The sequence below is a fragment of the Engraulis encrasicolus genome, chromosome 7, assembly GCF_034702125.1.
Source record: "Engraulis encrasicolus isolate BLACKSEA-1 chromosome 7, IST_EnEncr_1.0, whole genome shotgun sequence".
Lineage (NCBI taxonomy): Eukaryota > Metazoa > Chordata > Actinopteri > Clupeiformes > Engraulidae > Engraulis > Engraulis encrasicolus.
Window position 1 is genome coordinate 38,685,674 of NC_085863.1, and position 25,014 is coordinate 38,710,687.

At 41.7% G+C, this 25,014-nt stretch overlaps 2 protein-coding genes across 4 annotated transcripts; both read right to left on the reverse strand.

The window, feature by feature from the left end:
* Positions 1-994: 994 nt before the first annotated feature.
* Positions 995-22,201, reverse strand: LOC134452846 (polymerase delta-interacting protein 2-like). 3 transcript variants are annotated; one of them, XM_063203483.1, is made up of 11 exons: positions 21,907-22,201; positions 20,499-20,574; positions 20,156-20,253; positions 17,987-18,086; positions 17,819-17,894; positions 17,522-17,629; positions 17,038-17,174; positions 14,144-14,170; positions 13,163-13,288; positions 10,442-10,521; positions 995-1,281 (listed from the first exon to the last, which is right to left on the reverse strand). In XM_063203483.1, exons 1-11 carry the CDS (start codon positions 22,083-22,085, stop codon positions 1,176-1,178), a joined length of 1,113 nt encoding a protein of 370 aa, XP_063059553.1. In that variant the 5' UTR covers positions 22,086-22,201; the 3' UTR covers positions 995-1,175. The 3 variants fall into 3 exon arrangements, with proteins under 3 accessions (XP_063059553.1, XP_063059552.1, XP_063059551.1); XM_063203482.1 differs by lacking the exon at positions 995-1,281 and adding an exon at positions 1,614-3,682; XM_063203481.1 differs by lacking the exon at positions 995-1,281 and adding an exon at positions 8,166-8,735.
* Positions 22,202-22,772: 571 nt separating this feature from the next.
* Positions 22,773-24,993, reverse strand: LOC134451830 (homeobox protein SEBOX-like). Its single transcript, XM_063202229.1, has 3 exons — positions 24,852-24,993; positions 24,292-24,482; positions 22,773-24,143 (listed from the first exon to the last, which is right to left on the reverse strand). The coding sequence occupies exons 1-3, from the start codon at positions 24,991-24,993 to the stop codon at positions 23,493-23,495; spliced, it is 984 nt and encodes a 327-aa protein (XP_063058299.1). The 3' UTR covers positions 22,773-23,492.
* Positions 24,994-25,014: the final 21 nt, after the last annotated feature.

The window sequence follows — 25,014 nt, forward strand, 5'->3', positions numbered from 1 at the left end:
CCCCAGACAACAGTGCATGTCTCTTACATTCCTTTCTGATGACTCACTGGTAACAGTAGTAGGGAATGGCTGGAATGCCACTGCATGGGCTCTTTGATGCACAGCAATGGGAGGGAGTAGAAGGCTCTGGAACACGCACACAGACCTCCGACCCTCTCGCATGCCTGAAGCCATTAGGCATTACAGTTAAAATAGACAGATGAGCACCAGACGGTCTCTGTGAAGCCACCATCCCATATAAATGCTGAAATGTTTTAGTGCTGCAAGAGGATCGTATAGCTAAATGTTTCAATTGGGTGGTTCTTTTCTAAGGGGAGGGTCAGCATTCGGCAGAATGGTTCTGGCGTTTTTGCCTTATCTAACATTGTCCATCAGTCGCGATGCAATTGCTTTGTCACACTGTCATCGACAGTCACCTTGCCACACCCCATTCTTCTTCCTTTCATTTTTGTTATTTGTGTGGCCTTTCAATGCAATACACAGCTTTTTGCCATTCCAGAGAACACACACTACAGAGGAGTCGGTTTATATACCCCATGCCACTTCTGTCCATTTGTAAAATATTTCTATGCCAGCTTCAGATACAGAAGGAGTTTAATGATTTACTCAAGTAAATAATTATATTCATTTATTTTAAAGATCTATATAGGTCATGCAGGTAGTAAACAGAGCAGGGCCTTGACTTGCAGCTGTAACTGAAGGGGGTTATAAGTGGGTGCTACTCTACTGAAATTGACTGAATAAGGTTTCACCCCAATAATGTCTGAATAAATGTATGATTTCTGGTCTAGATTAATTGTCCTGGCCATAAGCTGTTCTAAAAATGTTATATCTAGCCTGTTTATTTGTCTGAATCAGTTTGACTACTGTCTTTGCAACACTAATTCAGCTAATTCTCAATTTACTTCAGTTTTTCACTTCAAGCTGTAGTCAAATCATTTAAAAAATCTTACATTCTGAAATGTATTGGACATAACAAAAACACTGCAAAAAGTGAACTTCCATTGAGAATGGAATATTTTAATACTGCAGTCTTGACAGGGCTTCAACAAATACCGTATGGATGGAAGTGGATCCTTATGGAATTAGTATCCTGCTGTTCTTATTCTGAAATGACGGTGGAAAGTTGGAACGATGACGACGATGATGATGATGATGATGGCTGCTGCAGTAGTCTACCAGCTAAGAGGCTGCTTGTCGCCCTTGTTGCTGTCCAAGGCGAATGGAGGGGTGCGGACGTCAATATGGTTCCCGTTGCCCCTCTCAAAGCGGAATGTTCCCCTGTACAAACAACCAGATTATAAACAGGCAGCATTGCCTTCATCACACACACACACACACATACACACACACACACACACACACACACACACACACACACACACACACACACACACACACACACACACTAAACATATTTAAGATAATTACAACAAAAAGGAGTTCAATGATAGGTTTTCTGAAGTTAATAGAAATGTGAGATGCAGTTTAAGTTTGAATGGGATGTGCTTTTTCCAACACGGTTTTCTAGACTATTTTATTACCATGCTAAAATTGCTTTACTTTATAAAAATGTATAAGGCACATTACAGAGAAAAATCACATCTGAAACCTGATGTTCAAACCCAATTTTATTGTTCACAGAACTGAGACAGCTTATAACCAGGTTGTGACATTTTGTTAGGATTCCTCTTTTTAGCGTAAATGTGTTACATTGTGTTAGCATTGTTGAAAACAAGATCCAAATAACGCTTCAACAATTTTGTGATCAAATGGCAATGACCTCCTGTCTAAATGAGACAGACTTGCCTCTTAGAAAGTGCATGTCAAGTTAAGCTGTAAGACTTATGTCGTACTTCCATCTCCTACATAATTATGCACTGCTTCACAGGGTTCACAGTGCTGTGTAAGGCCACTTGGAAGTCTTTAAATAAATTCCAAATGCAATCATAATTCTTCATTTCAGGGAGTAGGGACCACTTCAATGGCCAATGATATAATATATTTATGTAGTGACCAGGGATAAGTTACAATGAAGGGTTTAGGGAGATTTAGGAAAGAGGTGCCTTCGGTGAGAAGGATTCTAATCCTAATGGGTTGTTAGATGACATGAAAGGGAGAGAAAAATGCTGCCCTCTAGTGAAAAAAACATTGCATGTCCATTTTTGTAAGTAAGTGCCATTATCAAACATGCATTAGTATTTGTTTCCAAAATGACATAACATTGTGAATGTGACCAGAATATGTGGTCTGTTCTCATAATTTGTCTGATGTCATAGCTTTGAGTTGTGAGGTAGTGGAAAATAGCTTACTGTAAAAGCTTCGGAAAGAAGTCCAGAGTAAAAAATGTATTGTAAATGTATTGACCTAAGTTTTCTGATAGTAGCACTTAGGGCCGCTGACAGCCTTCACCAGGCCCAGGACAAAGTCACCTCTCAATACATACAATGTAATGAGGACCCAATTCTGGCCATCCTCTCTGCCTGGGCCTGGGAGAACTGACCCGTTTGTCCCACACTGTTGGTGGATCTGGCTAGCACCTGATATGAGAGTTAGATAAGACAGGGATAGTGCTATTCCGATAGAAAAGAAACCAGTGTCCATCAAATGGATTCAAAATCTCTACGACTTCTCTGTAGAGTGTGCAAGACAAAACTTGATTTAAAAAGGGTCCTAAAGGACTATGGTTATAATTTTGCCCTCATATATATACAATATATGAGGAGGATAAATAACGTACAGATCCTGGCCATATAATTAGAATATCATGAGACAGTTGATTTATTTCCAAAATGCCATCAATAATGTTTAAATTTCATTGATTGTAGATGCACTGACCACATTCCAGCTCTAAATTGTATTACAATATTCTAATAATGTCAATTCCTCAATTCATGTTTTTTTGGAGCTGGAAGACCAAAATATGTAAAAATAAGCAAATTAATGATTGGAATAGTTCAACATGTGGACAATGCATCTACAATCCATGAAAGTTAAACATTGATGGAATTAAGGAAATAAATCAACTTTTTCATGGTATTTTAATTATATGGCCAGGATCTGTATATGTCTTCTTCAGTCAAGCTTGGCACAAGGCAGCTCAAAGCATGTTTCTTGCTTCGCCAAATCAAACTTGAACCACCATGCAGTCTTGATAAGAAAAATGATCCGACATGGGGCTGGCGAGTCCACCCCTCTTCCCATGTCTGGTTCCAGGAGACAGCACTCTTCTTGGCCGACATGCAGACTGTGTGTGCATGTGTGTGAGTGTGTGTAAGCCAGAGATGAGCAACCTGTATTCATTAGCTACAGTTCAGTGCCACATATTCCAAATGACCTGGTTTTACCTGTCCATCTGTAGGTGCCTGTCCATCTGAACAGGTAAACCAGGTGATTTGGGATATGTGGCACTGGATTCTAATTAATGAATACAATACTGATAATAATGCTGACTTGGCTTGAAGTTGCCCAACACTGGTGTCAGCTGTGCATAGTGACAGAAAAGAAGAGATGGAGGGGGGAATGGGAGACGAGAGGAGGCATGTCGTTGTGTAAGGAGGTTCTCGAGCTTCAGAATAGGAAGGAGTAGGGGCTGTCCCTGTGGCCGTGGCTGTCCAGGGAGAAGGACGGGATGGCTACGTCAAACATGTCCCCGCCGCCCCTCTGGAAGGAAAAGGTTCCCCTACGGAAGGCGGGACACAGTGGTCAGTCATCAACCTTCCTACCCACCAACACCAGATCAGGGAAGATCACACCTGCCCGATGAACACATCTCCGCTCCCAGGGTATCGTTTTTTATCGTTACCGATTAGCAATCAACAGACCGTTTTTTTTAACAGCAGATCATGTATCACTCTTACCAAGTAGCCTTCATTATTACATTACATTACATTTCCAAATTCTATATAAAATGGTTGTTTGTAGACCGTTTTGTATTACCATCTCATCAACAGTACTCCAAAACAAACAGTAAGTATTCGTAAGTATAGCTTTGTTAATTGATGAGTGAGAACAAATATGTAGTGTGTGTATATGCATGTTGAAGTGTGATCTTCCCCAGATGCACAACACAAAGACAAACACAGACACCATCCACAAAACCAACTATGTCCAGTTTTGCCCATATTGGATCCATAAGCATCGCATATACCAATAATTGATAATGGAATGACACAATGAAACCTGACTCTGACCTGTTCTTTTTCTGCTCTACTGGAGTGTTCCCTTTCCATGCTCATTTTATGCTACTTGTAGGTGTTCATTAAAGTGTATATCTCAGGTTAATTTTTATTCAAAATAATGGACTTCCTTTGATAGTTCTACCACTTGAACAATTATCCATCATTTTTTTCATGCAACAGGACATCAGAAAATGAAATATAATGAGGAAAAGTGTGTATTTTCAGTAACATGTTCAAAGAATTCTAATCTATTGTGTGACGTCAGGCGAGGCCATTCAGTAGCCCGCAGTAGCGGTAGCCCTGCATTCTGTACGGTGTGTGATTGAATTGTGCCGTACGGGTATGAAATAAATATCATTGGCAATATTATATCATGACCGCTACAGGATGCCATGTGACCGTGAGGCAATGAAAACCAGTGTTCGAACTATGCCAAAAAAAAAAAGGGGGGGGGGGGGGGGGTTACGATTGCGCTTGCCTCAAAGTGCGAGTCTCGAAAGCTTGAATATGGAGAAGTAGGCCTACCATGTGATTTCAAAATTCAAGTAGGCCTACACTACAAATTACCAGACATTGTTAGTATCAACCTGTAGTAGGCTAGGTCTATCACGCCATTTCAGCATCATGTCCAAGTGGGAAAGAATGTAAACAGCGACAAAATAATAAATAAATAAAACCGTTTGGGTGAATCATTCGCTCCAAACTTTTTAACGGCAAGGTGCAAAGCAGTCGGCTGCATTGTAAGAGTGCCAGAGATTACCAAATTCAAACGACTGCAAAGCAATCTGTCTGGGCACAGCGGAAAGCACCTGTGCGGTCCACACGGCCGTCAGCAGAAAACGAATGAACCTCCCTTGCAATATAGGGCCTACGTCCGAGAACATCAGTACACCGTATGTCAAATGGCGCATTTGTCTACTTGTTTCGAGCACCACGTTTCATTGTCATTGCCGCGAGTTTCTGACAAACCACATAGTTGAGCTGCACAACGTGACACTATCATTCACAACATGATGAAGCGCCCCCCTCACGTTTGACATCCTCGGGCCGAAGTCTCATAAGGGGGTAAAGACCGTGAACATAGTGACACACACTTCACAGTGGTATTGGTGAAAACGAAACGAAGTTGCCTCCCACGGCCCAAACGCAAAATAATGAATGCCCCCTCAGTTGTCCTGGCTAGGGCAACTGGCGCGTTATCACTGCTTCTTATTCAATGCAACAGCACTTTCATTGTACTCGCGCTGCACTTGTCTCACAATGCAATCAGCTGCGTGCTCCGGACCAAATTGTCAACTCTCCCACCTTGTGGACACAGGAGGGAACAATTTGAAGAACGCGTTTCAGACGGACGGACAGATATAGCCTACCCTTTTATAGAGATGCTGGGACGCATCTAAAAACATGGATCCAACGCGCGTAGGAAAATAGAGACTGAAAAGATACAACCAAAAGGCTCTACTCGAAGGCTCCAGCCAACGCTGTTGAAAGATTGTTTGCCTCTCTCCCTGGCCATCTGAATGAGATGCTTTTTATCAAACGTCATACCAAATCTACATTGGCCTATCTATTTATGTTTGATCTGGCGACTATTGTTGTTTTACTGTCTTGCTTGAATCGCTCTGTTTGGATTACTTGAAGACTTTCCATGGATTATCCTGCATCGTCTCAGTGCCGTGAGTAACCTGGAACATAAGTAGGCTATATCATCAGAGGTGAGCTTCACTTTTGGCCGCGAGAGACTTGGAAGGCGCTACATTTGCGCCACACAACGTGGATTATTGAAACTGAAGACTTGATTTCTTCTATTGGATAATTTCGTTTGGTAGGCCTATAATTACGGACAGTGTAGTTTTTTTTGTGACACTCGGACTTTTTTTTTTTTTTCAAGGAATATAGGTTAACCGAAATAGTCCCGCCGCCGCGTGGGTTACCTATGCTATTGATTTGTGATACGCATGTGGGTGACCTTTATTGAAGTTGCATGTAATTCTATAGAACAGTCAAAGGAAATTGAAAATGTGATTTTTATAACAGCGACATGACTCTGGTGGTATAGGCCTACTTTAGCCTACTGTTTTGCACCTTGGAAAAGTTTGACGCGATTTCAGCACCATGGACAGTCCCTCCCCAGTCGGGCGAATAGCACCACATTTTAGGCTACGCAGATCATTTCCCGTTTGTGCTGTTTGTAATTTAGGTAGCCTATTGCATTTAGCTGACACGATATAGGCAGTTGATTAAACATGATTAAAAGCAAGCCCAAAAATATGAAGGGACTAGTAAAAAAAAGAAGCCCATGTCGCATAGTCTAGCCTATAGGTCCAAGCAGAATTTGCAACCCTGCATGAATAGCATTTCTACTAAAACTAGTTGGCCAAACATACTAAATCATTTGGAAGTTGTTACAGTGCCCTGCATGAGAAAAGCCGCACGATTACAGTTGCGATTTCTATTATAGGCCTGCAGGCCACGGCCGTTATATCATTAGTGATCGTCACCTCGCCTATGTAAAATTCCAGGCAAATAAAATTAGAACGTTCACCCATGGCCTCGCCTGACGTAGTCGCCAGGTTACGGTTAAACCCACATTTGCCACAACAAACAACAAAAATCGTTGTTTAACATCGTTTTTGGAGGGACTTATATATGTGGATCATTTATTGAATACAGTGTGTACACATTGATCCAAAGTAGTGGTTAACCTGCGATATACACTTTAAGCTTGCAAATATGAAGTTCAAATTTATGAAACAGAGTCAGTATGGGGGACTGAGTCATTTTAAATGGGTTAAGGCAGTTTCTTTGTGCGGTCTTGGAAAAATAAAGACAACATAGCTCAATTATGTCTGCTTCCTGTAATTTATTATTCTCGCCAGTTTTAGAGCCTTACACAGACACCTGTGGTCACACACACAGGTTTCAGTCTGCAGCAATATTATTCCCAATGACACATTTCATCTAAGGAAAAGAAATAAATAAAAAGTACAAGAAAACAATCAAATGACAGGAATATCCAATCCTGTTCATAACACAAAGTATAAGGCTATAAATAGTTAAGAGTTTGGAAAACGTAGATCTGAACTTCAATGCCGATGCACAACAGCTCTTAATTACAAAATGTACACAGAGGATTTCAGGGTAATGATATTTGGAGGTATGAATTTCGGATGATAGTGCTTAAAACAATATGACAAGACCAAAGTCTTAACTAAGACAAAGGAGAGGATTAAAAAAACTACTCAACAATAGCAGATTGTGTGATTCCGGTGAAAGAAAACAGTTCATTTCAGCAGCATCTGTTCACCTTTCGCATAACAAATAAGTGATTCAAAGGCTTGATTCAAATCCGCTTTTTCATCTGTGATCATGTGTTGATAACAAAAAACACCACAAGTGTATTTCTCATGTGTAGCTTTAAATTCCCCAACTCTAGGCAACAGTTCCCAAACTCTGGGGCTAAGGGCTTTGAAGATAAATCACCTCTTTTATGTCATTATGACCCTGCACAGAGAATGTGCATCGGATTACTGAAAGTGGCACAAGATTTTAGCACAGCTCACTCTGTGCTGCCTCCTCCACCATTGCATCTTTCATACTGCATTTCTCCAACCAACACAATGATACCAGTACAGTAGTCTCTTTCTAAAGGTGATTTGTCATTTTCACACATATTTTCACAGTACAATCAGACAACTGGATTCCCTTAAATTTTGCTATGTGTATCTGTAATCTGTGCATAAAAAGTTTGGCCACTGTGGCTCAGAGTAAGTAGAGGAGTTATAGCACATTACATCGATGACCGTTATTATCACACGTTATGGCGAGCTTCCTTATTGGAACATGACCATTAATCAATTCCTACTTACTTTCGAAAGTACCGGTAATTCCACACAAGAATCATTCAAATGTTCTTATTATACAGACAATCCATAAATAAAAACCCTTTTCACTACATAAACAAAAGTATTTTTTACAACAGAATGCATAATAAATACTCTATATTGTGTTTTAAATATTATTACAAGTTCAACATAATGCGACAGTACTGTGGATAGATGTCAAGTATCTTAACAATACTTTTTTGCAGTAAATAGTTTTCCTTGTAAACCTTGCTTGCAAAGTCCGCCTAAACCCTGGGAAGCTCAATAGGTCAGATTTGTTTTCGAAGTAATAAAAGAAATAAAATAAATTCATGTCCAAAAAAATTCCATTCATCCACTCTATAGTAACAGTGAGTAACTGTGTGCTGTACAGTACATATTTCAGATTCAGAATGAGTCAATATATGGGGCCTGATGTGAGCATGGTATAGTTGGGGCATGATGGTGGGCAGGAGTGGGGTAGGAGTGGGAGGGTAGGTCGGTAGTAAAAGGCTGCTCTGGGGGAGGAGGGGGGGGGGGGGGTTGGGGCTTTGGGGGGCTTTAAGCCAGAGAGGTGAAGGGCCCGGGGAGGAAGCCGTTGGGGGTGTCATCCTTCTTGCTTTCGAGCGAGAAGGGCGGGATGCGCACGTCGAAGAAGGTGCCATTGGGCCTCTCAAGCCGGTAGGAGCCCCTGCAGGGGCGACACACAACACAAGACGCGCCGTCAGATACCCGTCATATACCATTACACTCTCTGGCCACTATATTAGGCACACCTGTCCAACTATTCAATGACGCAAATTTTTGATCAGCCAATCACATGCCAGCAACTCAAATGCATTTAGGCATGTAGATATGGTCGAAATGTTCTGCTGCAGTTTAAACCGAGCATCAAAATGGGGAAGAAATGTGATTTAAGTGACTTTGAATGTGGCATGGCTGTTGGTTTTAGTGTTTCAGAAACCAATCTACTTGGATATCCACGCACAACCATCTCTAAGGTTTTTCAAAGAATCGTCCAAAAAGGGGGGGAAATCAGTAAATGACATTTCTGTCTGCGAAAATGCCTTGATGATGCTTGAGGAGGATGGCCAGATGAAATTGAGCCAATCTAAAGGAAATAGTGACTCAAATAACCACTTGTTAAAACAAAGGTACGCAGAAGAGCATGAATGCACAGCACGTCAAATCTTGAGGCAGATGGGCTACAGCAGCAGAAGACCACACCTGGTGCCATTCCTGTGAGGCACTTCAGGCAGTTTTGAAGGGGGTCCAACCACAAACTAGAAAGGTGTACCTAATAAAATTGGCCGCTGAGTGTATATACTATACCCATCATAACCCTTAACCACACGCGCCGTCAGATACTGTACTGTATTAGGCCCTAGAGTCCAGCCAGACACATAACACACCTCTCACTGCTGCTGTCTACCATAGTCTCTCACACTGGTCACTGACACACACACACACACACACACACACACACACACACACACACACACACACACACACACACACACACACACACACACACACACACACACACACACACACACACACCTCTCACTCTCACTACCTCTCACACTCGGCAGAAGGGGTACATTACATTACAGGGTTTTAAGTCTCTGAAGGGGGCATCTCCAACACCTGTCCAGTTGTTACTACCGGTACTGTATTTGCAAATATAATATGGCAATTCCAAACCAATTCTCAGTGCTCCGTTTGGTAAAATTTACATTCAAGTAGTATCAAACTCGCAAGACCGCTATCTTGTATCAACTTCAGATGCCAAGTCAATGGCTTTAACGCGTGTCAAAAGCAGTTTCCTCAAGACCTTGAGCCTACCCAAGATAAATGGTCTGGTGAGAATGTCTCAGGGGTGAATTTCTGATGTTGGTGGTTTCCCAGTCTATTTTGGGCAACACCATACCATAAGTTCACTGTACTGCAACGTGAATCTCATTGGAGGCATGACTGTTAATGGCTGACATGACATTTCATTGATTTGTCATGGATTTATGGGAGGGCAAGAGGAAAAGAGCCAAGGAGAGCTGTGGAGAATTTCCCAAGAAAAGCCCAAGCCGAAGAAACACAGCAAAACATATCTAATTCCTACGTCACTTATTTGTTGCCTTTCTTAGTATGTATTTATTTGGTGTCTATGAAATAGAGATGAGCACTCCTGTTTCTACATTACATTGTGCTACATTACATTGATTAAATTAACTGCATGTGTGTGTGTAATCATTATGAAGGTTTTTTTTGTAAGATATGCAGTCATACATGTCGTCAGTAAACCTTGTTAATGTGGCCTGAACTGCCCTGCTTCTGGCTGTTCTGACACACAGAGAGGACAGACAGGGGTGTAAAATGTGTACAGTGAGATATGGAACTCACCACATGTGTCCGCTGGGGGCCTGCAGAGAAACATGGCTGCTGTACTGGAAGGCTGGTTGCTCTTTGGATAACACGGGCTCCTGCAATAACAACATGGCGTCATTCAACAGAAGCACAATGCAGCTACAGCATGCCATTACGCAACTGGACCACTTTGATGGCTTTCATGTCCACTCACAGCAAAGACAACAGTAAGTTAATGAGAGAAAGGCAAGAGAAAGAATGTCAAACGAATATTTCAACCAGCACAGGATTTTGTACCATATTTCACTGTTGAGTGTGTGCATCATCTACTGTTACCAGCGAAATGCTGTTTCCCTGTCTGTCTACATATATAAGTGCCCTCCATAAGAATACTGTCACACTGAAAATTGTAGAAAAATGTAGCCTTCAACTCGAATGAATTGTAAGAAAATAAAAAAATCCCTGACTAAAAAATAATTATTTTTCATTAAATCACCTGTTCCACAATTATTGGCACCCTTAACAATTCCCAGGAAATAAATATAATTGAAGCATTTCTGTCATTTCTACAGTAGTTTACAAAGTTTACCAGAGTATGTAGGAACATTTAATTAGTAATTCATCACTTCCTGTTTCCCTGGGGTATAAATATGACGTGACACCGAGGCCATTTCTCTTATCCACTCTTAAACATGGGAAAGACAAAGGAACACAGCATACAAGTGAGGCAGATGTGCGTCGACCTTCACAGGTCAGGCAGAGGCTACAAGAAGATTGCCACTCAACTGCAGCTGCCCATATCCACTGTGAGAGGAATAATTAAGAAGTTCAAAACAACTGGAACAGTGGTAAATAAGCCTGGACGAGGACCCAAGTTTATTTTGCCACCACGCACAGTGAGGAGGATGGTAAGAGAAATCAAAAGATCTCCAAAGCTCACTGTTACAGAATTACAACAAATGGTAGCATCCTGGGGTCACAAAGTCTCCAAATCAACCATCAGGCGCTGTCTACACGCCAACAAGCTGTTTGGGAGGCATGCACGGAGAAAACCTTTCCTCACTCACAATCATAAACGCAAGCGTTTGGAGTTCGCCAAGCGGTATTGGGGCTTCAACTGGGACCGTGTGCTTTGGTCAGATGAGACCAAGATTGAGCTTTTTGGCAACAAACACTCTAAGTGGGTCTGGCGTACCACGAAAGATGCGCATGCTGAAAAGCACCTCATACCCACTGTGAAGTATGGGGGTGGGTCAGTGATGCTGTGGGGCTGTTTCGCTTCCAAAGGCCCTGGGAACCTTGTTAGGGTGCATGGCATCATGAATGCTTTGAAATACCAGGACATTTTAAATCAAAATCTGTTGCCCTCTGCCCGAAAGCTGAAGCTGGGTCGTCACTGGGTCTTTCAGCAAGACAATGACCCTAAACATATGGCAAAATCTACACAGAAATGGTTCACCAGACATAAAATCAAGCTCCTCCCATGGCCATCTCAGTCCCCTGACCTCAACCCCATTGAGAACCTGTGGGGTGAGCTGAAGAGGAGAGTACAGAGGAGAGGACCCAGGTCTCTGGATGATTTAGAGAGATTCTGCAAAGAGGAATGGCTGAAGATCCCTCTTTCTGTCTTTTCCCATCTTGTGAAACATTATAGGAGAAGATTAGGTGCTGTTTTGTTGGCAAAAGGGGGTTGTACAAAATATTAACACCAGGGGTGCTAATAATTGTGACACACATTATTTGATGTCAAATAATTATTTCTTTATGTGGGATTTTTTCCCCACTGAATAAATGCACTTGTATTGAAGGTTGGATTTTTCTCTTTTTTTCCATTAACTTAAGGTCCCATATTATTTAGAAAAAAAAATAAATAATTGTAAGCTAAAAAAACACATCTCAACCAGGGGTGCCAATAATTATGGAGGGCACTGTAAGTTACTGTACATTTGGCTGAAAAGACAATAAAAAACTACTTGGCTTACTCAAACACTGTATTTACTTCTACTGTATATTCAGTTTGTGAAAGACCAACATTGAGAAAGTCAGGCTACACGTACAGCAGACGATTACACTGTTCACAAACTTCACATTCACACACCATGTTAAAGCATTGTGAAAATTCCCCTGAAGAAATGCAGAGCAGTGTAAAATTTGATCCACACAAGAAACACTGAAACACTCATTAATCAAGAGGATTATATATCACTTCACATCACTGAATCAAGTTTTTGGTACACATGCTTTAGGTCTAAATGGCAAATGATACACATGCTGCAGATAAAACTTGATCAAGTGGATTCAGCGAGACAGACAGAGAGACAGACAGACGGGCGCGACAGACTAGACTGGCCTTGTGAGACTCCACTTCACAGGATGCAAAATCAGATCAAATCGTTACAAACGCCAACAGTTCACCCCTCCCAACTAAAATCGGTCTTCAATTTTTAACCTTTATGTCAAACAAGTTCCGTATGGAAGCAGAGCCGTTTTAAATTTACCGGTTTCCAAAGAAAACAGTGGAATGCAAGTTAACGTCTATGCCATCGGATCTACTTGACCTGCTTCAAATCTATTGAATTGAAGAGGTCTGACGGCAAATGAAAATGGGCAATTGTGCAGGCCTAGACCCTCTGTACATATGACATCATTAAGGGAGTATTGTTAAGACCAGACACAGACACAGACAAACAGACAAGTATTGTACATAAGATCAGACACAAACAGACAAAGAGAGAGAGAGGAGGGAGGTTGACTTACTCGTCCCACCACCCCTCTGCCCCTGACAGTCTCCAGTGTGCCTGACAGGCTGAAGATCCTCCAGTGCCTCTCCCTCAGCTGCACCACCTCGTCGCCCAGGTTCTCCAAACGGATACAGTAACGCCACTACGCAAACACACACACCATTTTATTTTGTTTTGTTATTTTTTCATTATTATTACAACAATGCACATTAATCAATACCAGGGTTACAAAGGGTCAGAAAATTCCTGTGAGGTTTCTGGAAAATTTCCCTGGAAACTTTGGTTTGGGTATTTTGGGAATTTTCAAATTAAAAACTTTGCATAAGAATTTGATGGGAATTCACTGAAATGTTACTACATAACTTATTTTTCAGTGTGTATTTGGTTTTCCAGTAAGGCGTAGCACTAGCACATTTACATAGCACATTTAACAAAACTGCACAGTATAATCATTGATAAGCAGATCAAAACGGAACTCAAAGCGAAAAAATATTTTGATCACAACATTCGGATGAAATAAGGCTGAAATATGTTGCTTCAGTCCACTGTATATGTTGCTGAGGAAATGTTCCCTTAGATGATTGCAAAATGTGTGTAGGGGTTGTGGCTGCCATGGCAAAAAAACGTGTGTGGTCCTGATGAGTAATATTCCCATGGAAAGTTTCCACATTTCAAGATTCACAGAATTTTGCAAACCTAATCAATACACCAGTAAAAATATATTCCCATACACACCCCCAACATCATTAAAGCCCTTACTACAGTACATACACAACACCAATTTGTGTGCAACACTACCACTATACAAACTGTATCTAGCCTTTCTAAGGACTCCAGTCAATGCTAGTGCAACAAACATAAACAAACTACATATTACATGCTTAAAAATGTGATGCTGCGTAATAGAGGTAAGGTAGTACTTGTGGCCAAAGGAGCTCTTAGATACAGTCTTGAATAAAGTATGGAAGTGCGTCAACAAATGATAGCTGAAACTTACCCAGTAGACATGAGATGTTTGTGCTTCCTGGGGGACAGAGATAACAAGACAGGAAAGCAAAAGTTACAAAAGGCATAGGTAATTTTTCATTGCACACATGCAGTTATCACACTTACAAAAACACACAGTTAAGACGACGGCAGTGTTAACCAGGTTCCAAAATTCCCCAATGAAGTAATCATTAATACTAATGTCTGATCTGTATGGATTACCGCACTCTGGCATGATAGGTCACTGATGAAAACGATACAAGATACATACTGGATGGCAAGAATGATGCCACAAATACATACAATGAGCAACACTATTTATTTCTGTTTTGAGACCAGCTACTGTATTTAGAAAGGTAACAGCAGTGCATGGGTGATGTCTTAGCCATAGCCTTTCTACCTATACTGCCCTACAATATCAGAACGCAGTATCTTGAAAATGGTCGAAAATGGTTTTAGACCGGAAATTGGCTTTAAAATACCTTCTTTTTCTTGTGTTAAAATTTTTTGGTCCAACTTGGTCCCGTTTCGGAAAAAAACGATAAAAACTGATTATACTGCGCTTTTTGGTTTTAGGAGGTTACGTCGTACTAGCCAAGAACGCAGTATAATGCGCATTATACTGCACTTCTCCATTGACACCGTGGTTTTGGTGTAGACAGTAACACCACAACAGAACGCAGTATAATGATTTTTCAGCTAAAAAGTAATGAGAATGTTGTTTTTTTTGCTTTTTTCTTGTGTGCATAAATTTCCACCATAAAAAAGTGTTATATGGAAGTGTCATCACCACTTTACCTCCAACACAGTTGCGTGGCCAGAAAGGAAACTTTAAAGCCTTTTTTCTCAGTTTGCCATTTTGAATTATACTGCGTTCTGAAATTGTAGGGCAGTATAGCCGTTCCACATCCTATTCGCCCCATTATACAAAATTTGGCAGCAGTTCAATGGATTTGCATTAGGGGCGCTGTTCAGACAGAGCAGATTGGGGTTCCCCTATTGGGCTGGGGCTCATCACCCACAATAAGTCCTCGCTAGCAGCTGAAACCTGAACATATTACGGTCGTCTCTGACTGCAAATTAAACATTAAAATTAAATACACAGTAACCTAGGAGTTATATCCGTCTAGTTTCTTACAGCTTTGACATTTGTGAGTCAGTCTTCACTAGCTTCTAGCTAAGGAAATGACGACATCCGATTGGTGAATGGGGAACTAAACCGGATGCTAACGTAGGCGAGACGTAGCCTAGCCACAGGCTAACTGACAAACGTGAGGCCAACAACTCAGCCGATCGTGATGTACGCCACAAATAGACCAATTGACCTCATATTTAGACACCACAATGTTGATTTCTGCCTTCGATTTTCATCAGTTAAGAAATATAGCGTCGGATTAACACATTCTTAAGGTAGTAAAGCGAGTTGCCGCCATGTTTGTTTTCCAGAATCACCCGGGTAGAGAGCTCACGTGCAGCATTCTGGGTAATTGAGTTTCACGTTATTCGTGCACAAAATGCGTGTTTTTTAAAAAATGCAGTGAGTTTAAAAAATCAAACCAAGTGCCATTTGGAAGGGTAATTTACACTTCCTTTAGGAAAAATAAAATGAAAACCGGTGACCTTCCATATCCGACACATCAGTTGCGTCTATTGTGGAGCTTCATAGGACCCCCATTCATTCTGACGGCTCTCCTCTGCTTGAACATCGCCGCCTCGTGGACAGTACCACCCGGAAGAAGCTGTCAGTTTGGTCTCTCCTCTATAAACCCTCTCTGGTCTTAGCACTGTAGATGACTATTCTGAATGGTTGTCTATTTTCTATTATTATATGGTGTGACGTCATCGGTCGAATGCTCCATTCATTTCAACGGGGCTCCCCAACGTTCGCACGTCTGTTATTTTTCGATAACGGACGGGTTGGTCTAGAACAGACCGCTGTCAATGGCAACAAGACTTTTCACTGCTAAAGCGACTTTTCAACAAGACTCTAATCAGCTGCTGTGATAGACAAGACCTGTTGTCCTGGCTAGCTGTTGCCTAGCGGTGTTCCACAACGGCACTGTTTTGTTTTGCGCAGCAACAATCTTAACATTAAATAGGCCTAAAGAAATGTCCCCGCCATGTGTGAATCATTTAAGTATATCCATATAATAAGCGGGTTAACTTTCGGCGAGTCGGTCGCTTTGTGGAATAGCAGCACTTCAGAGAGAACAAGACCCCTCCGCTCCGCGTCGGGGTCTAAAGATTCTCTCTGTCGTGCTGCTATTCCACGGTAGCGACCTTCTCGCAGAACGTTAACCCTTACTTATTATGATAACAAAGACAGTGCATTCTTGTAATCTTTTATATCCTGTTAAAGGACCAGTTCAGTCAATTTCAATATGCTGTTGTATTTCTCACGCTACCCTTGACTTGTCAGTACCCGGTGATGCCACATTTTTCGGCTCAGCCCTTTCCGAGAAATGAGCTATTCTAATGGGGGCAGCATTTGTTTACATTAAAAAAAATGTAACATAGGCCTACTCCAAATATTTTCCCAAAAGGTACCGTTGTTTGCTAGTTGTCTGCTGATATTGTTTTTATAACCTTTTGGATGTTTTTGGCAATAAATAAAAATGTTTTTTTTGAAATGTAAACAAAGCACTGCCCCCATTACAATGACCAGGATCTCGGAAAAGGCTGAAGAAGAAAAACAAAATCTCAGGAACTGACAAGTCCTGGGTAGTGTGAGCATTACAACAGCATGTTGAAATTGACTGAACTGGTCATTTAACTCTTCATGCCATGTAATGCTCACAAGACCTAAAAAGAATGGCCCACCCAGTCCATGAGATAACATTCCTGATGGCGTATTTCTGCGCAGCTTGCGCAAAGCGCATGGCTCTGGCCCTGACCCTGACCTACCCTCATGCCCATATAGAAGGGGATGACTGTGACCCGGATGTTCTCTGTAGTCTCTCTGTGGACGTCGGACAGCTCCAGCCAGGGGTGGTTCTTCTCCTGCCACGCCCGTAACGTGTCTCTGGGGACAAAGCAGGGCACTGCCACGCACAACACCACACACACACACACACACACACACACACACACACACACACACACACACACACACACACACACACACACACACACACAAATTAGACACAGTGCAGGCATGTATTTCAGGTCAAGTGTTTCATGGTTTCATGGTTTCATGAAGCCTAATAAGTACTGGGAATTATATTGTTTTCTCACAAAAAAACATCAACAGAAGACAAGTATAACCCATTCCTGGGTGTTTTTCTGTTGTCATTCATATTGTTGGTCTCATTGTTACGATTTATATGTATATGTTATCATAACACTATACCAGAGTGGGAGTTCTGAAGTTAAAATTAATCCTGCACACCTTTAGAGGGATTATACATGAGGAATCGCTCAAACAGCTCGTGCTGGATGGGGATTTGATCAGTTGAGTTGTAGGGAAGAATATCTTCATGGCTAACATAATCCAGACCTGTCCAAAAAAACAAAAACAAAGAGAGAATACAATAGAAAATAGCAAGTTACAGATTGCAACAAAAAACACAATGTTGTGAAAGATACCAGTACGTGTCAAAAAAGTTACAAATAAAATAGGTGGTACAGTAGGTTATTTCAGGCTGCCATGAGGGGCACTCAGCTTCCCCATCATAAAGTGCTCTACCTGGAATAGCGTAAAGTGCCCGGCTATCATCATGATTGGCAAGAAACGTCACCGCCTCCGTCTGTGATCTTTGAGACTGTGAATCAAACAAAGGAATGGGGAGAATTAGGCAAACCTGTACATACTGTAGTGTTTCATTGTACAACATGATGTAGTAACATAACTTACTATGTGCGGACAGTCTCTGGTATCTATCAAGACTTGATAGTATGTGTGCGTTTTCCCTTTGACTTCTTTAGACCCGTGTGCTCCAGGGGGCTCGGGCTTACTACAGAACACAAAAGCAACCAGAATCAAACATGTCATCCACATGTCGACCACACATATAAATATAAAACTGGAGCGTCATAATAACAATGACCAAAAATCAAGCCATGTTTATATAGTGTATGCACTATATTGCAGTATATTGTAACCATGAATGCGAATATGCTTTTGTCACTTAGAATTACCATAACATTCCCAAACACAATAGTGAAACCATGCGAGCGCTCCTCCATTCGGTAGGTTTTCTATGTGAGCTTCGTATCGTATGTGTGTGCTGTGCTGCATATGGTGTTGTAAATAAGATGTGGGTAAAAGGTAGCTCCTCCTCCGCAGGAGAGGGTAGAGCAGACGTGGGCAAACTCAGGCCCGGGGGCCACATGCGGCCCGCTCAGCCATTTCATGCGGCCCTCAGAGCCTTTCCAAGAAAAAAAATGCATATTCATATGGTCATTCATTCTTATATTGGCTACCTAAAACAAGGGTCTTGGAAACCTAAGATTACTACCGTATTTTTTGGACTATATGTCGCTCCGGAGTTTAAGTCGCAACGGCCCAAAAATGCATTTTGAAGATGAAAAAACATATATACGTCGCACCGGACTAATCGTCGCACATTTTTGAAAGGTTCTTCTATCCATGGAATCTATGTTGTGATAACTGGCGCATGGTAAGCTGCTGCTCAAAGACGGCATTGTTTTAAACCAGCATCTGAAGCAGTGGCAACGCATTCAGAGGTGGTGGTAGCCTAATGCAGTGTTTCCCAACCTTTTTTGTCTTGTGTACCCCCTAAGCCTTTTTGTCATACCATGAGTACCCCCTCACTCATGATCTATATCCCAATGTGACCACAGCATGTTCCATACATTTTTAAATTTTTCCACGTACCCCCTGCAGTGTGCTCGTGTACCCCTTGTGGTCCACGTACCCCTGGTTGGGAAACACTGGCCTAATGCACCAACTAAGATGGTTTGCCAACCGCCATAAAACCACAAAAAGAAAAAGAGGAAGAAACAGTGATAACGCGCCATGTTGCCTTGTAGTCAGAACAACATTCAATTTTCGGCTTTATTTTGCGTTTGGACCGTGGGAGGGTTCGAGGCAACTTGTTCCGTCTCCAGAGCACGCCTTTCTTTACCCCCTTTTCTGAGACTTCAGCCCATGACGGTATCAAAGGTGAGGGGGATTTCATCCATGTTGTGTAGCCTATGGTAGTGTCACGTTGTGCTCGTTTGTCAGAAACTCGCGGAAATGACCGATTTTCACCTGGAAGTCGGCTGACTGTCTTTAATAACACAGACGCTCGTTCTCGGATAGAGAGGAGATTGCGTTGCATAGCGCAAATAAATCCACGAGAGGGGATTGCATTGCATAACGCGATACATCCACGAGCTCCCTGACTTCCGCAAAAGTCCTATTCATTTCTTTGGCAATGTCATGGAGCCCGTAACAAGACCGTTGACTCGCAGCGCGCGCGTTGTTCGAGAACACATTTGTCCTGTATTCATCAGCACATTTTCCTCCGCTTTTCTCCAGTCCCCAAACAGTTTTCCATTGCATCCAAACTTTCGTTCAGCTGCCCTATTGCCATTTTCGGCTGCATATTTAATTACTTTCAGCTTGAACTCAGCAGTAGGCTATATTAACTTCTTTTGGGTGGTAGGCTATATTTCTATTCAGTCGTCATTGTAAATGCTATTTTTTGTTGTGGTAGCCTAAGTTGTAACATTTTTTCTATCAGTGGTATTAAGCAACACAACATAGGCCTAGTTGCGCACATGCTCTCCCGTGGAGAAAAAAAACATATATATGTCGCACCAGAGTATATGTCGCATGTCCAGCCAAACCATGAAAAAAAGTGCGACTTGTAGTCCGGAAAATACGGTAAGTCTACATCTGGATACAATCAGTAGGAAGGGTATAACTGACAATGGTTAATTATGTTGGCGTACACCATTTTTTATTATTGGCACGGGCAAGTTGCCTACTACATCCGGCCCTTTGGTCAACTTTCTAAACCCAATGCGGCCCTTGGCCCAAAATAATTGCCCACCCCTGGGGTAGAGTCATCACCTTTCTGCTGCTTGTGGGGAGACATCGCGATCATACAGACGGGCATGCCAGGGGAACAGCACAATCCCTCTGTAGCCAAACACACTGTGCAGAAACAACTGTGGACCAAGGCAAAGATGACAAACACAGAAAAGAAACAAATACAGAAAGTTACATCAGCTAAAGCAATGCAATGATTTTGAAACACAATGATTTCAACTGAGATTTGAATGTGAAATGTTAACTTAGCCTACTATAGATTGATTACTAGTTGCTTGTGTAGGGAACAAAACTGTGTCGCTAGGTTTGTAAAAATGACAAAAAGTGGGCATTTCAGACGTGGCCTCATGACCGGCCATCTTACCTGTCCAGTTTCGTATTTCCCATGTTGCTTTGGTGCCTCAAATACACCTACTGTCTCCAACACCTTCCCTTCCGGCCTGTTTTCAACCAACAAAATGAATGAACAGACAGCACACCCTCATAAGACACAAACAAACAAAACCACCACCACACTAACCAGTGAACAAAAACAAAGGCAAAACGATTTTTTATGTCTCTTGGTGTGATCCTGAGAGAGAATTGGATTATGGCATGTGGGTATTCCTAGTGGATTGAGTAAAATTGCTTTTCTAGAAATATGTACACGGAGGTTTATCACGTCTAGCTTATTAGATATCTCTAGTCTCTACAGGGGCTTGACAGGCAGGCGTGAAGGGGATTAACGTGTTTACGGTAGAAACCACCTGCTTTAGTAGTTGGGGTCCCCAGTAGTTGGGGATCAATGCGAATCATGAGCAAGTGCGTAGGCAGACTCATCTCATGCAACGAGGATTCTGTACACGTTCAACAGATTGACTGTAGGCTTACACTAAATTCTGTAGGCTGTTCCACAGTCAGGCATATCGACAGGGGTAAACTGTCTCGCGCGGACCTCCCCAAACTGTTCTTAGCTTATTATGTAAATGTAATAGATGGTATGACTGGAAAGAACGGACTGTATTTTAGGGCCCTGCCCTGCATGTTGTGTTCAGACCACGTGCAGTCAGAGGAGGGGGCGGTTACTAGCTCACTTACCCAACCTCACCCACAACTTTTAATGACATAACAACTGCGAAGCGTAACTTTTATGACTTGAAGTCAAGTGTATGTGGCCAAAATAGGGGGTTCAAATAGAGCACAGGCACCTGTCAGCATACAGGTAACGTTTGAAGCGAGGGAGTAAAAAAAGTATTTCCAGACAACTACTACTACACTGACTGCACCATAAATTAGCCATTCCACCAGGCATAGAAACTAATTATCAGTCATGCTATGTTAAACTTATCCCTCGCTATTCTTTTCATGTAAACAACAAACATAACAACTGCAGTACGGTAATGTGAACGGTAACGTTAGCTATTATTTTGCTTCAATTCCGTGTTATAGATTGGTGCCTGAGATGAACTAGCAACGAAAACAACCTGCGAGTGGCTAGCAGCTGTAAAGCTATCGTTTCGGCGTCGCTGATATAACTGCTGCTGACGTTGATATTTCACCCAGTTGCTGAGTAACCACAGAATGATTTAACATTGAATATCATTAAAATCAAACTAACATATACATGTCCTATAAAATGTTGACATACAATTATGTTATAAATGGTTAATATCTGAACAATTGATGATCCATTAACCCGCTAGCTAATGCTAGCCAACATACCATAAAAGCTGCAAACGGGCTAGCTCGCTGCTAGTTATTACATGACCTGAACATTTTGATCAGTTTCTCACCGTGATGACATGAACCGTTTCTGTTGTATGTCGAAAATGTTCCATGTCGAGCATAAAAGCCTAGGTCTTTGAAGGTCACCTGTACTGTGGAAGTTGAAGTATAATGCTCGATACGTGTGTTTTCTATTAAATTTTCTAAACGTAGATAGCAGCCCTTGTCGTAGGACACAGGCTGCCATGTTTGTTTAGATTAGCTCCTTTTGGTAGGGGCGCGTCTATGGTTGGGCGTTCGAGTCTTGCGCGTCGCCAAAACGGCAGCGCAGTGAGCGCACAGCACTTGAATGGAAAAAAATCAGTGGTAAGCAATTTTGTCCGCACACCTCCGTGTTTTATTGCATCCGAAGGTCCGACCTTGCTCCCTGAACTGTGATGGTAATAAATAGATAATTACAATAGCATTATTATATTTGCTAATACATTTAATGTAGGTATTGCCTAACCTTACACATTTTCAAAATGTAGGCCTAGTTCTATGTATTTAGGGATAATTCTAGGCTTTTATTAGCAACTACTTTTGTCAGCATGTATAGGCTGGTGTCATGCTCACAGTAAGGAGTCAATGAATGTAAATTGTAAAAGAATTTAAAAATGGGTCAACCACAAGATCATAGTGAAGGACAATAGACAACCTATTATTCCAAAGAGACTTTCTAATTTTATCTCAAATTAAGATATATAGGATGCCATTCCATTAACCCCATCCTACTTAAGCGCCCAATAGACCTGATGCTGTAGTATTTTTCTTCCCTAAGTCTCCTGTGGGACTGTAAAATGAGACATATCAGGCCTGGAAACTGTGTATTTTCACATAAACATTAGTGGATACGTGCATCGAATGGTTTTTATACACACAACCTTATTATACACACACGCAAACTTACTCAGATTTTGGATTTAACACCCAGATTATAGACTGTTTTATTATTTTTTTTAAGACGATTTGTCTCCAGACTCCAGAGATTATGATACTGTGATCACTGTCCACTGGGTCAAGCCAGAGGGGCTGTGCGGTCTGTCATACAATAACAACACAAATCAAATTTAACACAGTGATACACAATAATTCCACAGGATATCGGTTTGATAAGGTGATTGATCATTGGTTTTATTACATCTTTTGAGTATTATTTATGAACTTTACCCATCCACAAAACATGTTTAGGAAATGATACATATTTTAAGATACAACTATTTCCAACACTCCTCACTCCTTCTAGTGACTACTTGTAAAAAATCTTAACATGATATGAATGATATGAATATGACAGTCATTGATAAATAAACAAACAATGGACATTTGCAACAGCAAACAGATAAACACATTGTTTTATGTATCCAATTGAGCGCTTTAGGCTACTTTAAAAATAAATGTGTTATCATCTGAAAGTTGTTACATTTTCATCTTCAGTACAAGAGACAAAATAAATACATGATACAAATAAATGAAGAAAATAGCATGAACAAAGTTGACCACTACATTTTACAAGGACAAAAAGGAAATGCATCCTGGAACCACAAAGACTAGAGTTTGATGAGCTTTAGGTCTACACAACAAGTTCATAAGACTCTCAAACATTTCGGCTGCATTAATCCACCAGGTTTGTTACCACTGCCGCACTGTAAATAATGTCAGAAATGTCTCCAAGGGATGTCTGTGGGTTTGCAACTGTCTGATGCTGCAATTCACAACTGCCCTCCCAGCAAACTTGTGACTCAATACGGCACATCTCGTACAAAGACGTGTTGCCCTGATTACCAGTCTCTGCACCATGGAGATTTGTTTCAGGCAACCAAAATTCTTGTAATGAGTCTATGATGATTTCCTGACTCCTTGCGTTTGCCTGCGCTAAGTAGCAATCTTTCTGTTTTATAGGTCTGACCTTTGGGGAGGTTTCAAAGTGCTGCAATTGACATGACATCCACGACGAGGCTTCAGGCAGATCAGGTGAGACTGATGGTGGAAGTGGGGTGGTTGGCTGGGGAGGACATTGGGACCAAGACCTGGTGTTCTGCTTGAGCCAGTCCAGTGTGGAATTCTGCGGTCCCAGTGAGACACAGTGCTGACCCTGCGGTATCCAAAGTGGTGGTATTCCAGATGGTTTAACACTGGAGTCTGGATGGGGATGGTCAACTGGTGCCTGGAAAAACTGTTTGGGGTTTTCTTCTCGAACCCTCTGAACACTCTTACTTAGTCTTCCACTCTTCATACTTCTGGCACGTCTGTTTTGAAACCAGACCTGTGAACAGAAAGGCAGGGAAGTCAGTCAGTGAAGCGTTACTCCTCTGTTCTTTTTTCTGGCATTTCTGGTAAAGCATGTGAATTATACAAAATTTATTTTTTTTCCTTCTGGAAATAATTTATTGTATGTGGAGACGTTGACAAACCTGAATTTTGCTTTCTGGAAGTGACGTTGTCGCCGCCAATCTCTCGCGTAAATTGATGTCTGGGTAGGGTGTCACCAAAAACGTGCGCTCCAGCGCTGATAATTGCGCACGGCTGAAAATGGTGCGTTTGCGTTTCCTTTGGCCCTCTGGAGGTGTTCTCTCTGTGTACAATCCCGTTTTCCTCTGATCACCTGCAAAAGAAAACCATTAGCCTACATTAAGAACCCAGCAATCAACTGGACGCGACTGAAAAACTAATTGATGCCCTTACGCCGTCCACCAGCAATTACCTCATTTCTTTTTGCCCCAAAACAGAAATATAAAATTTACCTGAAAACTGCAGACATTCTTGGTGAACATTAAACCCCATGGCTTCTCCGTTTTGCATGTATGAACAAATGTCCACGAACAACGCCATTATTATTATGTTAATAATGAACAACGAGACCCTTAATTCTCACTGTTGGAACAGAGTTTAGTCCGTCGGTGTCCGTGACATCTGATGAAATGTTGCGAAGCACGGGAAACCCGTTCAGGTTTTATTCAAGCAGGTCTTCCACCACACCACGCGGCCATTCTAATAAGGTGTCGGCGTGGCGTGGTTAAGGTGTCTGATCCATCCTGATATTGTTGTTTTCCCAGGAACTGGCGAATGACCTGTCGCCTTTGATCTCCCAATACCCTCTCGTCATCACCAGGCATCCTAGCACATCCAGTCGAAGC

What these genes read in the sequence shown, in the direction of transcription:
- LOC134451830 (XM_063202229.1), bottom strand. Translation starts at nt 24,993, where the DNA reads ATGCCTGGTGATGACGAGAGGGTATTGGGAGATCAAAGGCGACAGGTC. An exon ending in TAGAATGGCCGCGTGGTGTG is followed by an intron (nt 24,483 to 24,851) that starts GTGGAAGACCTG and finishes TTTCTTTTGCAG; the next exon opens with GTGATCAGAGGAAAACGGGA. An exon ending in TTCCAGAAAGCAAAATTCAG is followed by an intron (nt 24,144 to 24,291) that starts GTTTGTCAACGT and finishes TTCTGTTCACAG; the next exon opens with GTCTGGTTTCAAAACAGACG.
- LOC134452846 (XM_063203481.1), bottom strand. Translation starts at nt 22,085, where the DNA reads ATGGCAGCCTGTGTCCTACGACAAGGGCTGCTATCTACGTTTAGAAAA. An exon ending in CCAGAGACTGTCCGCACATA is followed by an intron (nt 17,895 to 17,986) that starts GTAAGTTATGTT and finishes TTTGATTCACAG; the next exon opens with TCTCAAAGATCACAGACGGA. An exon ending in CCTTCTATATGGGCATGAGG is followed by an intron (nt 14,171 to 17,037) that starts GTAGGTCAGGGT and finishes TCTGTCCCCCAG; the next exon opens with GAAGCACAAACATCTCATGT.